The 15,561-nt window shown below is 41.1% G+C and overlaps 1 protein-coding gene across 1 annotated transcript; it reads right to left on the bottom strand.

Moving 5' to 3' along the window:
• Positions 1–830: 830 nt before the first annotated feature.
• Positions 831–14,590, bottom strand: ptpn3 (protein tyrosine phosphatase non-receptor type 3). The gene is made up of 27 exons (XM_079227925.1): positions 14,480–14,590; positions 13,747–13,812; positions 12,978–13,119; positions 11,983–12,117; positions 11,778–11,820; positions 11,389–11,470; positions 11,194–11,238; positions 11,051–11,103; positions 10,749–10,866; positions 10,552–10,639; positions 10,370–10,458; positions 10,223–10,286; positions 8,983–9,185; positions 8,773–8,898; positions 8,486–8,647; positions 7,920–8,004; positions 7,752–7,829; positions 7,558–7,614; positions 6,705–6,861; positions 6,394–6,566; positions 6,073–6,163; positions 5,815–5,876; positions 5,576–5,722; positions 4,780–4,908; positions 3,520–3,665; positions 3,273–3,408; positions 831–1,487 (listed from the first exon to the last, which is right to left on the bottom strand). Exons 3-27 carry the CDS (start codon positions 13,044–13,046, stop codon positions 1,413–1,415), a joined length of 2,613 nt encoding a protein of 870 aa, XP_079084051.1. The 5' UTR covers positions 13,047–13,119; positions 13,747–13,812; positions 14,480–14,590; the 3' UTR covers positions 831–1,412.
• Positions 14,591–15,561: the final 971 nt, after the last annotated feature.

Genomic DNA, 15,561 nt, shown 5'->3' with positions numbered 1-15,561 from the left:
TACCTTATTTTTCAACAGGTTAAAAAAAGTCATATTTCATTTTATTGCACCTTTAAAAGTATTCAAATCAGCCTATACATTATTTTGTATGACTTAGTGACATTTTTTCATTTTGAAATATCAAGTTAGTACCCGTAAATCATACAACTTCCTCATTTCCCATTTCCACACCTTAAAAACACACAAATAACTGGGGCCAAACAAAATAAGTGGTTTTCTTAGAAATAAAGAAAAAAAAAACTATTCATTGTGAAAAAGTACAAAACCATAACTTCACCACCTAGTGTGTTTCCATCTCATCCTTATTGTTGTATACATATACAAATAAACTACACACACCTGCAGATTAGCATAACATATAAGTGAAATAATGACATCATACTTTTTGGGATTCAGTTGGTACGTTGTAAATTACATGCCAACTCTTCATGTCTGCAATATACTGCAAAAAGTACGACAGAAGCACAAATCTAATAACACTGAATTATAATTGTAAACATGCAGAGATACTGAAATTCTTGCATATTACATTTAGTCGTGGTGCCATTTTTTTTTTTAAACAATATTTTGCCCTTGCCAGACACACATCAGGCTGATTTGCGATGCTGAGATAGTTTCACTGACATGACGCCAGCTTTAGAGGAAGTCAGCTGAAGGTGAAATGAGCAGACTACTCTTCACTTCAATGAGCAGCTTCATTCCGCATGGAAATATAAAAAAAAAGACTGCAGAGCCTTTAGAGCCTAAACATAAAATGATCCTCATTTAATGATCTAATTCATAACATTCACTATCAGAGGAAATGACAGACCTGACACGTGAGAATAAATCAGTATGTTTATTTAGTGTTTTAATAATTTAAGAGTGGTGAACAGTCGGGTTCGGTGCTCTTCTGGCGTGCGGTGCTGCACCATCGTGACCTTTCAGTATCTGCTGTTGTGATCTAAAGCCGGCCTCGCTCTTCGTCTTTGGACACACAGATAAACTACAGATTATATTGATCCTGGTCTCCCTTTGCCGCCCCGTTCGATTCATCGACTGGGAAGCGTCAGTCTAAGGCACGCATAGCTAAATAAGTAGAGGCAACACTCCTGCGGGATCTCTTGGACAGAAATTAGCAGCTCGCATCAGTTTTACATCAGTCTCTATGGAGACCACAGCCTCTACATGCTTAATGCACTATCAGCAAACACTAAGGCCAACTAGGTGTAAGATTCATACTCTCACATTGAATCTAGGCTACACAGATCGCAGACAGCTGTGCTCGGAAGCTGGTTATACTCTCATTATCCAGTCTGTGCACCAGTCCCACAGGCAGCGGCAGAGGTTAATCTGTTATAGTCCCTCTGTGGCAGTCGCCCACAATGAGATGAGGCTAAGTGTGTCTGTTCTGGTCCTGTTGCTGATTTGGGCTACTGTGCTGTAGATCCCTCTTGTTCCCCTTTGTAGACTCGGAGAGTGGCCTTACACACAAACTGAAACTGGCACTGAAACACACAACAAACAAAGTGTTACTAGCTGTTATACAACAAGGAGTAGTCCAAAAACCCTTGTGATGAAACCAAGAGCCTGATGAAGCTTGTTTTTGCTGCAGTTTGAGTAGCATTTTCTAAAAGCTGCAGCACCCAGCTGTGTTAGCCAATTTTTTATTTTTTATCAACACAGATCAAGAGCAAGCTGCTCTGTTAGCTATATGCTAACGGCATCATGCTAACATGCTGCTATTGAGCAGGTATAATGTTTACAATTATCAATATCTTATTTTAGCATGTTAGCATTTTATAATTAGCACTAAACACAGAGCACAGCTGAGGTTGATGGAAATGTCTTTGCTTTTGCCGATACTCTAGTATTGTAAAACTAAATGTTTGGTGCTATATATAAAAATAAATCCATGGGCCAAAATGTCACAGTAATCCATCCAACAGTTGTTCCAACAATTTCACTCAAAATGTGAACTTGATGGTGGCGCTAGAGAGAAATGATTACAAATTACAAACGTCAGCAGGAGTAGTTACATTGAAATTGTGACTGTCTGTACAAAATTTCATGGCAAATCAGTTGTTGAGATATTTCAGTGGTTGACCAACACTTCCATCCACACAAGCATGCTGCTGGAACTAAATCTGTCCATCTGTTCAGGAAGAATGCATGATATAATTGAAAGCTCCAAAACAGCTACTGAGTGGTGCGATTGTCAACTGTGTATTTGTGACCCATTTTCGACAGCCAACAGGCTTGTGGCAGAGTGTAAGGAAGAGAGACAGGGTAAGAAAGCTGTAAAGTGTTAAGAGACTAACACGTTGTAGAATAATGCCAGCCTTATCTTAAACATATGTCTTCTTAACTTGTAGGTTTGTCCTGCATGTTTTCCATCACTGTCAGGGACAGAAAACATAAGAGGGGAAACCTGAGGAAACGTTCCATCAGCACAAATACGTCAAAGAGAAGAAGCCTCAGGGACTGGATCGCCTTTCAAAATAAGGGTTATAGTGGTGGCAGCAGTGGCCTTGAAGCGGGCTTGTGACTGGAGGGCTGCCATATTCACAGCACTACCTCCCATCAAAGCAATGAGTAACACTTTCCTCTCCTTCGACAAATACCGCTGAGGTGCCACAGAACAAGGCTTCCAACCTCAGCCTGCCAGCTCCTCTGCCATCAGTATAAAACTGTGGAGGCCACGTTTCTGGGAATTAAAGAAGGTTAAAGCTGACAGGCCCTCGCAGTTGTCAAAAACATTGGCCCACTTTACTGTGCACTAATTCCGTCCTCTCCCTTTACATGGTATTTATTTTATAGAAACTCTTAGCATTCAACGGATCTTTACATTTTCCACAAGATTCAACTCCATTAAACCAAATTTCTGACATTTCAAACTAATTGCAGTGTGCCTAATTAAATATGAAAGCCAACATTTTATTTTTTTTAAATTAATACATGCATTTAAACAGCCTTTATTGAGCCAATAGAAAGCATGTGGCTAAGATGTTGGATGAAATGTGTAAAGGAAACCCCAAAAGCTTTGACATGATATTTACTTGCACTCTTCTGTCAACTGAGCATTTTAAAGAGCTCTTCTCAACAAATGATACTGTTCTCTGTGGTTACATCCCACCTTATGTCAAGCCAGATATTCCTATAAAACAAACTAAAACAGACTGAATATTAAAGACAGCTTTAACTTCTCTCAAGCGACAGGCGACCAAGATGAAGAATTGAATAAAGGAGAGAACGATCACTGGGGCAGAAATCCTTGTTCTGCTTCTCCGTACCGTAGTCTGAATCATCATGGCTCGCTGATCTCTCAATGTTTTGACAATGTCCAGCGGGAACACCGGCCGAGCCACATCCAACAAAGTCAGAGCCGTTTCCATGGTGATCAGAACACCTGTCCGTCCAATCCCAGCGCTAAAATTAAAAACAAACAAAGCATTAAGCGTATAGTAGAGGCAGGTACAGTACGTGTGTGGGGGAATGGGGGGGGGGGGGGGGGCAAGAGAGTGTGTGTGTGTGTGTTACCTGCAGTGTACCATTAGAGGCTCTTCACCTCTCCTCCTCTCCCTGACCGAGCTGATGAACAGCAGGAAGTCTGAAGGATCATCGGGTACGCCGTGGTCGGGCCACGCCACATACTGCAGATGTGTGACTGCACGTTCCTCTCCCCGCTGACACACACACACACGCACACGAAAAAGAAAGGTAGATAATCAGAGACATGTAACCTTTGAGAAATATATCACCCACATGAGACAAACTCTGAGTTTTATAGGCTTAAACACTCAGTTTCTATTATAACACAATATTCAGCATGTGATAAAACAGAAGTGTGGAGCGGAGACACAGAGCCGTTGAGAACAAACCTGCACGTGACCAGCAGGTGATACTGAGATTAGGAAGTGGAGTGGGACACGGAAAGATGAAAACAGGTGGCGAGGAGAATGGCTGAGTTTAGAGTTTATAACAGTCATGTGGCCTGTGACTCCATGCAGGGATTAACTCGCTCCGCCAGAGGAACAGATGGGCTCACACAGCAGTATCTGTGTGAGCATGTGTGTGATGTCATACTTCATGCCTCCTTGAGCATTATCTGTTTATTTACCTATTTGCCCCCCAGAAGTCAATTTGGAAAACCGCTAATTTAAATCAGATTATCTACCATATTCAGTGTTTTAAACTTATTTTGATTAACCTCTCAGAAACACTTGCCCACCTACACGCAGTTCAAACACACCAACACGCACAGGCCCACCCACCCACACACACACACACACACACAGACCATGCCAACCATATGGAGGCGACTGTATGGTTGGCTGTGGTTTGCTGCCCGTGGTGAACTCTGTTATGTGACATATGGGACAAATATAGGACATGTCACTACAAACATACAAATAGAAAAGCGCTGTGTTGTGATCATGTGACCATGATTGTGCTTTACTCAGGTTTCATGGGGATTTGGAAGCAGGTGTGAATTTCAGGCAATAGATTTTTGCCAATAGATACTTCAAAATACTACAAACTGTTCATAAATAATAATAAAAAACATCATAGTGTCATACGTAAGAGCTCAAGCTGGTCTTGTTTTGTCTGACCAAATGTCCAAAACCTCCACATTTTGAAATTACTATGATATTAAAACAAGGAAAAGCAGCACATTTACACATTTGAGAAGATTAAACAAGTGATTTTGTACTTTAAAAGTAATGTAAATGATTTTTTGATTATCAAAATAGTTGCCAATCAATTCTCTGTTGATTGGCTAATCAGTTGCTACTGTACCTTTGTGTGTGTCAGAGTGAATTTCCGCGTCACATACGCCAGGTTACACTCCTCCGAGTGACACTTCACCCGCATGTGCCCGTAATCCTTCACTTCTGGCGGATGTGGCCAGTACTGGTGGCACTTGGTCTGCAAGTGGATGACATCACCGACAAATTACATTACATGGGAAACGAGTCATCAGTCGGGATACAGTGTACGACTGCTGCTGCCACAGCTCTCATGAAATCAAACTCATATTCAACAGCATCGTATGTTCAACCCAGAAGTCTGATTCATCAAGTGCAGGATGTGAACTGATTGCCTGTGTGTGTGTGTGTGTGTGTGTGTGAAATCGTCAAGTAGAGCGAAACTCAAGGCACTAGACAAATATCAGGAAAATTATCAATTAATGAAAGCATTTGGTTACCAAGCAACAGCTGAGACATCTTCATTCAACAAGACCTTGATACCTCGCTGCCTCTGTCTCAGTGTGAATGAGTTCTCACCCTCAAATCATTTCTCTTTTTGCCATTCTGCTCATGCTTTACATGTAGCTGCTGTCTACACTGTAAACCCTGTAATTACTCACACTTGTGCCAATGTATTCCTTTTTGTGAGCAAACATCACCACTGAACCTTGTAATTACAGTAATCACATATCAAATAAAACATGGAACGTCATGTAATAATGTAATAGTAGTGCTGCAGTTGATATTAAGCTGTGTAACATCACGTGTTTCACCTTCTGTTTCCTCTTTTACATTCCTGTGCTAATGTGTCTGTTTACGGTGTAAAAGTATGAACGCGTGTATACCCGTCCCCTCTCTGTCAGAGTTGTTAGCATGATGATGGTGTGTATCTGTTGCTCCCAAACAGTCTGCCAAAAGTGAGTGCAGGTCTGTGGCAATGGACCCTGAGCCGCAACATAACGTAAACACACACCAGACACGGGGGGCTCCACCTGCGAGACAGACAATAAACACACACACCACACACAGACGATTACATTAAATGTCAGACGGGGAAGAGACACTTCATATAGGAGATGCGCACCGTGATGTGGCTGCCGTTGATGTAGTCCTCTGTGCCCTGAAGCACCACTCTGGTGGCATCGTCTGAAAGGAGAGCAGGGCAGCAGTGTGTGAGGGTCACAATAGAGCCTTAGAAGCACCACAGGCGCAACCAATTAAATTCCACGAGGTGCTACAGCAGTGAGCTTTCAGATCAAGGTTAGAAAGGTAACTATAAGAGCTGCGGGAGGGCGAATAGCATTGCACAGACGCACACATAATCAGAATAAGCAGCACTTACAAGGTAAAACATCCTTGTATCGATTCTTGTCCATGTTCTCAGGCAGCCGAGCACAGTTTAGTGACAGACCAGGCTTCCTCCTGTATAAATTCTAGGAATTACAAGCATACAAACACACGCTTTGCACGTAAACACACACAGAAACATACACAAACAAAAACTGCAAATTACAGGCCGGTGATGGTGATCTGTCCACAAAACAGGCTCATGATCCAAAATAACTATGTTATTCAAGCCTGCTTAAAAGAAAAGATGTCATTTTTGGGATTTGGCTTATAATTACCCTATTAAATACATGTTCTCCCCCCTCCTTTTAAATACCTCAAAATGGAAACAGAGGGTGCCGGACTGTATTCCTCTCTCCAGCTGTCTCATCGATTCCCCGACTGTCGTGACCCGCTCCGACTGGCCAGTTGACAGCTTGTCTCCCTGTGATTGGCCGGTGAGCGTGAGGGTGGGATGTAACTGCAGCAGGGGTGCCACCCGGCCAGGACCTGGAATGCAAGGACGGTTCAAGGCGGTGATAAATATTCATAGAAATAAGACAGACAGTGTGCACTCTTATATCACATGCTGCTTCAGCAGTTTTGTCTCTCTGACACACACACACACACACACACACACACACCTACCTTTACGTCTGATGAGCAAGGCCAGCTCTCTGGAGTGCGACTCTCTGCTGGCTCGTATGAACATGACAACCTGATCATGTGTGTGTTCAGAAATGTCTCGGCCGTTGATGAGCACCAACAGGTCTCCCTCCAGGAGTTTGGGCTCACATCGACCTGCCTACAAACAACACAAAGCTGACATCTCCACACGAAATCTGTCTTTCAGTCTCGGGCCTAGAGGTAAACCGATATATCGGCTGATATGAGTTTATTATACACCAATATCAGTGTATATGTTGGCAGATTAGAAACAAGAAATTGCAGTCTAGAGACGATAAAACTTACTAGTACATAGTAAAACGTCACCAGTACATAGCTTGTCCACCAGAGAGCACTGTCAAGTTGATGTTTCCACTAAAAAATGTCTCTTCAGGATTTATCAAAAAATATATCTAGTAATTGCGAATCAAGATATTTTATTGATTTTTTTAATTTCTAATTACCATTGGCCAATATATCGTTATCAATATCTTTAAACTATCAAACATCGATATCTGTATCGGTCTACAGTGTCGTTCAGGCTATACAAAGATGTTTCCCCATTTTTAGCATCAATTAATCTAGTGGTGGAAAATGTTTACAATATCGTACAATATCGTAAGCCAAAAGTGACGTTTTGTCCGGCCAACAGTCCAAAACTAAAAGGTTTATCTTGACAAATGAATGACACAATTAGTCACATATACACATATACATTGTTGTTACAGCTCTTTTTCATATATATTCATCAATCCATATTGTGTTTACATTTCATCATAAAGTTATTTTGACACCACGCTTTCAAAAACACAAACACACCCGAGTTGGTTCTTACCGGAGAGTCGGGTTTAATGTGGGATATGGCGAGAGGCATCTTCTGGTCCACTCCACCCTAGGAGGAGTTGGGAAATTAAATGGAGCAAAAGCGGAGGAGTGACAACTCGAACATAACGTGTGTAAATAACATAAAACATTGCCTGCCACACTTGAAGGTAAGAGACACACAAAAAGTGTAAGAGAGAGACCCACTTTAACATTGAAGCCAAACTTGCCGTCATGATCGGGGGCAATACATAAGAGCATCAAGTCACCATCGCCAAGAGCACCCTGCATACACACAAGTACTCAGAATCAATAGAGACAGTGATGGATATACAGTAAATCACTTTTTTTCGAGTTGATGGGGACATAACGGACCTTATCGTAGTGGTGTGAGCTGTGGTCACCATCCTCCTCTCCAATACTGTCGTCGTTTCGTAACAAAGCCTCGTCTGTCAGCTGGCTGTAAGAGAAAGAGATGAAATAGAGATTTGCAGGTTAACAGATGACTTTCAGATGTGATACAATTCATAATATTTTCATAACAACACACGTTTGGCCTGCTTGACTTATTTAATTGATACTTTTTGACTATTTGGCGGTCTACATAGTATATTACCATGATAACTTACGTACCAGTTATCACAAATGTAACAACCTTCCAGCTTTCCTAACATCCAGACATCAAAATCATACAAAGCGGTGCTTAAAATCTCTGGTCTACTGCATTAACATTAACTAGCTAAATTTGATATAAACAGCTGTCACTAATGCTGTAATTACAATTGCAGCTTTTCCCATACAAAAATTGCACTAAATCTGATTGCAACGTCGGTGTGAAAATGATTAAACTGACAGTCCTATTATATCATCACGGCCCAATGAATTGAGAGAGAGTTTAAGAGCTCCTCAGAAGTAGACACGTTCCTCTAACTCATACTTACGGATGCGGTGAAGTGTCTCCCTCACTGTCCTTGCTGCTGCTCACAGACGCCCTGTATGTGTAGAAGACGTCCTCCCCCTCCGACATGTCTTTCATGTCATTGATCAGTTCAACTGAGGATGGGCGAGGTTTACGGATGCCATGGCGAACTCGAGGACTTCGCCTGTTGAAGAGACACACCAGGAAAAACCCGGCAAGTGTACGATTTTATCCAATCATATGATCCGAGTTTAAAAAAAATGGAAAAGAGACGCTGGATGGACTGAGAACATAACGTTGTGGTCGTACCAGTTGGGGGTGTTAGGGGGCGATCTAGAGGGCAGGCTCTTGGTTTCAAGATACTCCGATGAAAACGACCTCTGCAGGACTGGGTTCCATACCATCCCCCCCACAACACGCTGGCACACTGGACCACTGTGAATAGGAAGGGGAAATAAACTTTTCAGTATTCATGACAAGAATATACATGCAAATATATATGTAAAAGGCAATACTCACCTCTCAGTTTTACTGTTGCCAAGTCCCAGGTGTTGTGTTATCAACTTTCTGTAGGACTGAACTGTACTGTTGTTGTGTTTGGAGCTCCTGACCATCCGGTTGGAGCAGAAGAAGGAGTGATGATCCACACTGGACCTCCACAGGTTCTTACAGGTCTTGGAACAGGGCAGAACCAGAGACACCTCACAATCCTGGGTCTCCCCCTGCAATATACAGAGATTTTTTTATAATGCTTCATACGGTTGGAGTTCTTTGCAACTCTAATATTCAAGGTCACATCTCTTCTCTTCTTTTTACATTTTGTTTGAATGATTTATTACTTGTCTTGACGGATAAAAGCAATTCTGACTGGGCCAGTTGATGAAGTCTAAACTACTGCTCCATTGCTATTCTTGTTCTATAGTTAACACCTATTGGTGTCATGATGATCTTTGAAGACAGGACTGGCATTAAACAGAGTTTTGATGCAATAGACATCATATACATAGTCTTATACAGTGTGGCTGACATCGTCAATGTTTTCAATATTTTTTGTCAATGTCTTCAATATTTTTTAATTCAACCCAGTGTATCACAGAGTGTGTCACGTTCCCTGTCATGTGGGTGTGAGGGATGTTCGTATGCTTGTTCGCATGGACCAGTTTGTCATAGTCAGCTCTTTCCCCTGAGTAACATCTTTCTAGTGGGAGTTCAAATACTTCTCCTGTCGCGCCCAGCACAGCTCACTCCTTCTATCACAGCCCAAGCAGCCTTGCCCCGTCATGGCTATCACAGCCTTTCCACACACCTGCTATGACTCTTAGTAGTTTTTTTTTTTTACAAAGAGACTTTGATCCTTTCTAAATAAAGCAGGTTATATGTTAAACCATTTAGACCGCACTATATTCATACTAGTTCTCAGTATGCTGATATCATATATGTGAGTTTTAAACATTTAGATATAATTAAACATTTAGATCAAATTGATGGCGCTATTATGATTAATCAAACTTCAACAGTCACACATATAAAGCGTGGATATGAACCATTCAAATCAATGCTATACTCTATGTAGACCATGACAAGCTTGTGAATAAAAAAAAATAAAAAAATGAAAGTCCTAAATTTAGCTATAATTTCAGCTCAAAAAATGGTGTTAACTCCAAACTTTCCATGGTGCCATCAGCCAGGTGTGTAGCGCAATAAAAAGCAACAATTTTTTCCGAGCTATAAAGAATAAATAAATGATAGAGTGACTCACATGTTTACGTTTCAGATGTATGAGAAAGCGTTTCCTCTTGAATGAAATCTTGATGATGTTTCCCCTACATGTGAAGAAGGAAAATGGTTGAAGAAAAAAAAAGAAATACAAGAACAAAGAAATGTAATTAACGTCGTCATCACTCACCAGGGGAAGAAACTGGAGCAAATCATATTGCAGAATATTGCAACACCACTGGAGGCCAAACCCACTTTCAGAGGGGCGTCATTGGTGTCCTGGGAGACGACGAGGAAATGACAAAAAAAAGTCATACATGAGGGGAATAAAGAGGAATTACATGACTGTTTAATGCGAGGGAGTCGCTCTACCATGGCAGCATGCAGCTCCACCCCATACAGCTCCAGCGTCCGAGCTGTGTTGAGGAAACACAGCTCGGCCTCGCTCTGCTTCAGCCCCCTGAGACACAAACACATACACAGAGTCACATACATCACCAGGAACCAACTGCACAACAAACTTGTTTTTTGTCAGTGGAAACTAGATGTAATGAAACTGCCTGTATTACTTGTGCTGTGGATGAAGATCCTCCACTTTAGACAGGAAGTCTTCATCCTGCTCAGGAATGAAGAAGCTTTTGGAGAGGTAACCGGGGAGTCGAGATGGACAGTGATCCCCCATCTCCGCTGCAGGCGATGGAAAGAGACACTGAGCATCGACAAATCACCAGATGCAAACATTCACCAGTGACATCTGGGGTACTGTTAGAGAGCTGCTGCTCATTGAGAGCATCCTCAACAGCACTAATTACTTACTCAGTTATTATTAAGTCATTAATCATTTGCTTCTCGAGGAAGAGATAGGACTTACACTGCACGGCGTAAGAGGCCAACACTACAGCTGCACTCAGCGGGCACTGCAACCTGCAATCACACCCCATGATTACACATTGTATTGGCTAAACGCATACTGTGCACAGGGGGGAAGAGCGGTTGAGTTTGTGTGTCACTAACCGTCCTTCTCTAATGTCACTCCTGATCTGGAGGAAGTACAGGTGCCTGCAGGTACGAGACAAGAGGAACTTTACACAATTTTCCATATTCCTAACCGAAAGGTATCTTTGTGAGTCAAACAACTTCTCTAGATCGATATCTAGTGAAATATGACTGTTGCAAAAACACAGATAACTGAGAGGCACATATACTAACCTTGTCTGTTCATGCTGCAGAGAGTTAGGATCAGACATGAAGAATCGTACTCTGAAGTTCACATAAAAGGGAGATGCAAGACCTGCAGAGAAACAGTATATATCTGTAGTTGCAGGTCCACCTTAATACTCTTCTCTTCTACACCCCTATCTATAAATGTATTGTAATACATACATACATACATATATATATATATATATATATATATATATATATATATATATATATATATATATATATATATATATATATATATATATATATATATATATATAAAATCTCTATATATAAAATCTATATATACTATAAAAATATATATATACTTGTCTGGAGAAATAACTCCATAAAAAAAAACAGTGAATTCCCTGAAGCGGGAAAAAGACAGATACCTTTTATCTGCTTCTTCAAGGGTTTCTCAGGCTCCAACCATCTCTGAGAGAAAGAAATTCATTAAGTATAATGGCGGCTAAGTGAGGCTAAAGAAAAGCATTTATGGAAGCATACCCTGCGGTTATCATTGTCTAAACAGCAATCAGCGAGTGAAATATGTTACATTCCCAGCCGAAATGCTGAGCAGATGAACAGTGAGCTCACAGGAGAGTGTGTGTTGGCTGTGACTGAGGCGATGGCTGTGCTGGATTCTCTGATCTGCAGACTGAAGAGCTGCCTCTCCTGCAGGCCCAGGTGGTCGCATACTTGGTCCAACAGAACCACACCTTCATCCTGCTTCTGAAAGATGGAAACAACAAACAAACATTAATATCAGCCAACATTTTTTTACTGACATTTACCCGTTGCTTATTTGTACATGTATAAACACTGTGCCATATGTTGCAGTTGTGCCTCATATATAGACAGGGATACTTTGATTTAATCCGTGAGTTTCTCTTTGTTTATTTTAAATATTAAAATTGGTTGTATATTAGACAAAAAATTAATAATGCATATATCCAGGTGAAAAACACTTAACTATTAATCACTCTGAGGAAAAACATGCAGCTCATCTGCATTTTCTCCACACTTTTTGTTATATGAAGCACATTCACATAACAAGAGGACCGTGTTTACTGTAAACTGTGGCGAACAGTAGGTTCTTGCAGCAGGAAACACATAAAATGTTCAATGTGCGTGTGGACACACAATCCGGGTGACGATCTGTTTAAATGGGCCATGCATCCCCCAGAAGTGTGTTATTTTTTATGTTTTAGTGTCATAGTGGAGACTTAATATTGTAAACAATCGCAGCGCTTTCTGCACACATAAAGATGCTGCACAGCTGCTGTCCTAGAAAGCAGTCTTTGTGATTGCCTGCATGTGTGTGCATTTATGCTTGTCAGTGTGTGTGAGTATACTGCGGATGCTAAAGGCTCAAAGTGTGACGAGCTCTGTAAGATGCAGTAGGTGAGCGTGACTTCAAATCAAGGTCATGGAGTTAAACAAGAGATGCTGCTCAATGGGAATATGAAAGAGTCGTCGGTCACTGTATCATGCACTGATGTTATGATCATTAGCAGAGCACAGAAACAGATTGGAATAACATATGATCTCTTCAACGACAGACAGGAAATATGTCTGTGTGTTTTACGCACGCTGACTCTGAAGGTCTCGATAGTGCCGTCCAGTAGCTGAACTAGGCAGAGCAGTTCCGGTTTTGGCATGTCTGTTACTACGGTAACTCTGCCTCCCTCTCAAGACAAAAAGCCTGCCCTCAGCTCGTCGCTGAACGGGGACCTGGAAACACACACACACACACACATACACACAATCACAAAAACAGTGTGTGATGTTTCCAGGCTGTTGTCTTCAAATGCACCTCCCTCAGGATGACATTGGGTGATGAGTAATATGTGTGCTCTATAGAGCACTGAGCTGCAGTGAGTAATGCAGCGTGAATGCGGAGGAGTGACTGTTTGAGTGTGTGTGTGTAATTCCTTATTATTTCGGCCTGGGTCTGAACATGTCTCTTCCCTCTCCCTGCTGCTCCCCCTGCTGCGTCTCCCCGCCTTACACAGTTAGCTGAATGATAAGAATGTTAAACATTTTCTCAGTTGAATACGCCCATCTACACTACACTAAGACTGATCTCAGACCAGCCTCTGGGAGCAATGTACGCAGCAGGACCAAAAACACACACACACACACACACACACACACACACACACACACACACACACATACATGCATGCACTACTAATACATGCTCAAAGCTAATAACTTACCCCGGCTTTGACAATACCTAAATCAATATATGAGCGTGTGTGTTTGTGTGTGTGTGTGTGTGTGTGTGTGTGTGTGTGTGTGTGTGTGTGTGTGTGTGTGTGTGTGTGCATATATGTGCATGCAAGTGTGTGTACCTACATGTGTCCGGTCTTGGTTTGCAGGTGAATGATTAATGGACCCAGACCAGCCTGCCTCACACTGATTCTGAAAAGACACACAGTGTTTGAGTTAATGTTTGAACACAGTGACACACTCTGAATATATTAAAAGCGAGCTGTTCCCAGTTTGGTGACTTGTTAATAATTGCACCTCTCACAGGCAGGCCTCTAATGAATTTACAAGTGAATGCTACATTTAAAAACATCATCGTGATGTGGAGACGTATGACCTCACTGGGTGTTTTGCATCTGGCAATCTATGTCTATGTCAACATGACAGCTACAGATTAAGAAATACAATAGTTATCTGACTTTTACACGCATTTTCTGCCATAGACGTATCTGTACAAGTTAAAAGTGCACGCTGTACGGCATAGAAACAACTAGCATTGATGGCCTCTACTGCTTTGCCAAATGTACACATACCAAATAACAAATAGGTCCTATCTCAGTGTATTAGGCACATATTTATATTGTCCGACTATCTGTCGATAATGAACTATGCTGCAACCTCACTGTACTTTGACCACTGCGCCGACAAGGAACCTGTTGACAACCTGAAGTTTTCTACAGCTAACCGACACCCAAAAGGAGGACCACTTCCCTGGCAAACTTTCCTCCAACCACAGCGATCCTCGTAACAACAACTTGGCCAAGTGACTGCTTTTTGGGAAGAGAATGTTTAAAAGATTTTAAAAAAACGATATGTGTACCTCAGTCGTCCCGCTTCAAAGACGGATCATATTCCTCGGTACGGGGCGAGTCGGAAGAGCCAGGTATTGTTAGGTAAATATCCGGGACAAGTTTCTCATCCCTGCGCTGACACTGCGCGGCCCCGCCCCTTCACCGCGCGCGCTGCCGATGTAGGGCGCGCGCATAGCACAGGAAATATGCAGGGGAAGAAAAAAACAAAACATTATAAACGTTTGACCTAAATCCTTCACTTAAGTAAAAGTAATAATACTCAATTACAAGTACAAGTCCTGAACTGACAATGTAGCTTAAAGTATATACGTGGCAGGAAAATGTAAAAGTGTGTAGAAAGTAAAAGTGTACAATGCAGAGAAATTGCCGCTGTGATTTAAAATGATATATATATATATATATATATATATATATATATATATATATATATATATATATATATATATATATATAATTAGATTATTAAAACTCATTCATTAATGTAAAAGCAAAATTGTATTGTTTTAGTTGGTTGAGGTGGAGCATATTTTTCGTATATAATAATCACATATAAAACTATAAAACGGATTCATCTCCAGATTATTTTCTGCATTTATGGATTGATTGTTTTGTTTGTAAAAAATCAGAAAAGACTCAGCAAAATGGCCGTAACAATTGCATTATTTCATTATCAAAATAATTGTAGATGAAATCAATCATCATTAACTAATCAACTGTTATTCTGCTGTTGCTCTCAAAGGTAGTTAATAAATAGGTGTTGGATCCTGCTTTCTTCTCTTGGGTGACCACTTCAAAGTTCAGTGAAGTACACTGAGCTTCACATCAAGAGAAGCCAGAGAGAAATATGTACATGTAGCTTTTTCTGATGCTAAACTGATGTGATTGGAAAAAAAAAGCTGCTCACGGACAGCAGGTTGATGGACATTTTGTTTTTGTCTCTGAAGATACAAATACCCATTAAAAAATAAATTAAGTCTACTATAAGAAATGCTCTGCTTTCCTGCCTCCATCTACAGGACAGAATAAGTACTGCTGTCACGTGTGTTCAGCATGAAAAATGAACTGCTCATGCTACTGTATAAAATAACTT

This window comes from Taurulus bubalis (genome assembly GCF_910589615.1).
Source record: "Taurulus bubalis genome assembly, chromosome: 12".
NCBI lineage: Eukaryota > Metazoa > Chordata > Actinopteri > Perciformes > Cottidae > Taurulus > Taurulus bubalis.
Note: the sequence above shows the minus strand (reverse complement) of the source record. Positions and strands in the feature narration are given on the sequence as shown.

Bases quoted from the DNA above. Each gene is read 5' to 3' on its own strand.
- ptpn3 (XM_079227925.1), bottom strand. From the start codon at position 13,046: ATGCCAAAACCGGAACTGCTCTGCCTAGTTCAGCTACTGGACGGCACT. The intron at 10,459-10,551 runs GTAGAGCGACTC...GTCGTCTCCCAG, and splicing joins TGGAGCTGCATGCTGCCATG to GACACCAATGACGCCCCTCT. The intron at 6,567-6,704 runs GTAGGTGTGTGT...CTTGCATTCCAG, and splicing joins CTTGCTCATCAGACGTAAAG to GTCCTGGCCGGGTGGCACCC.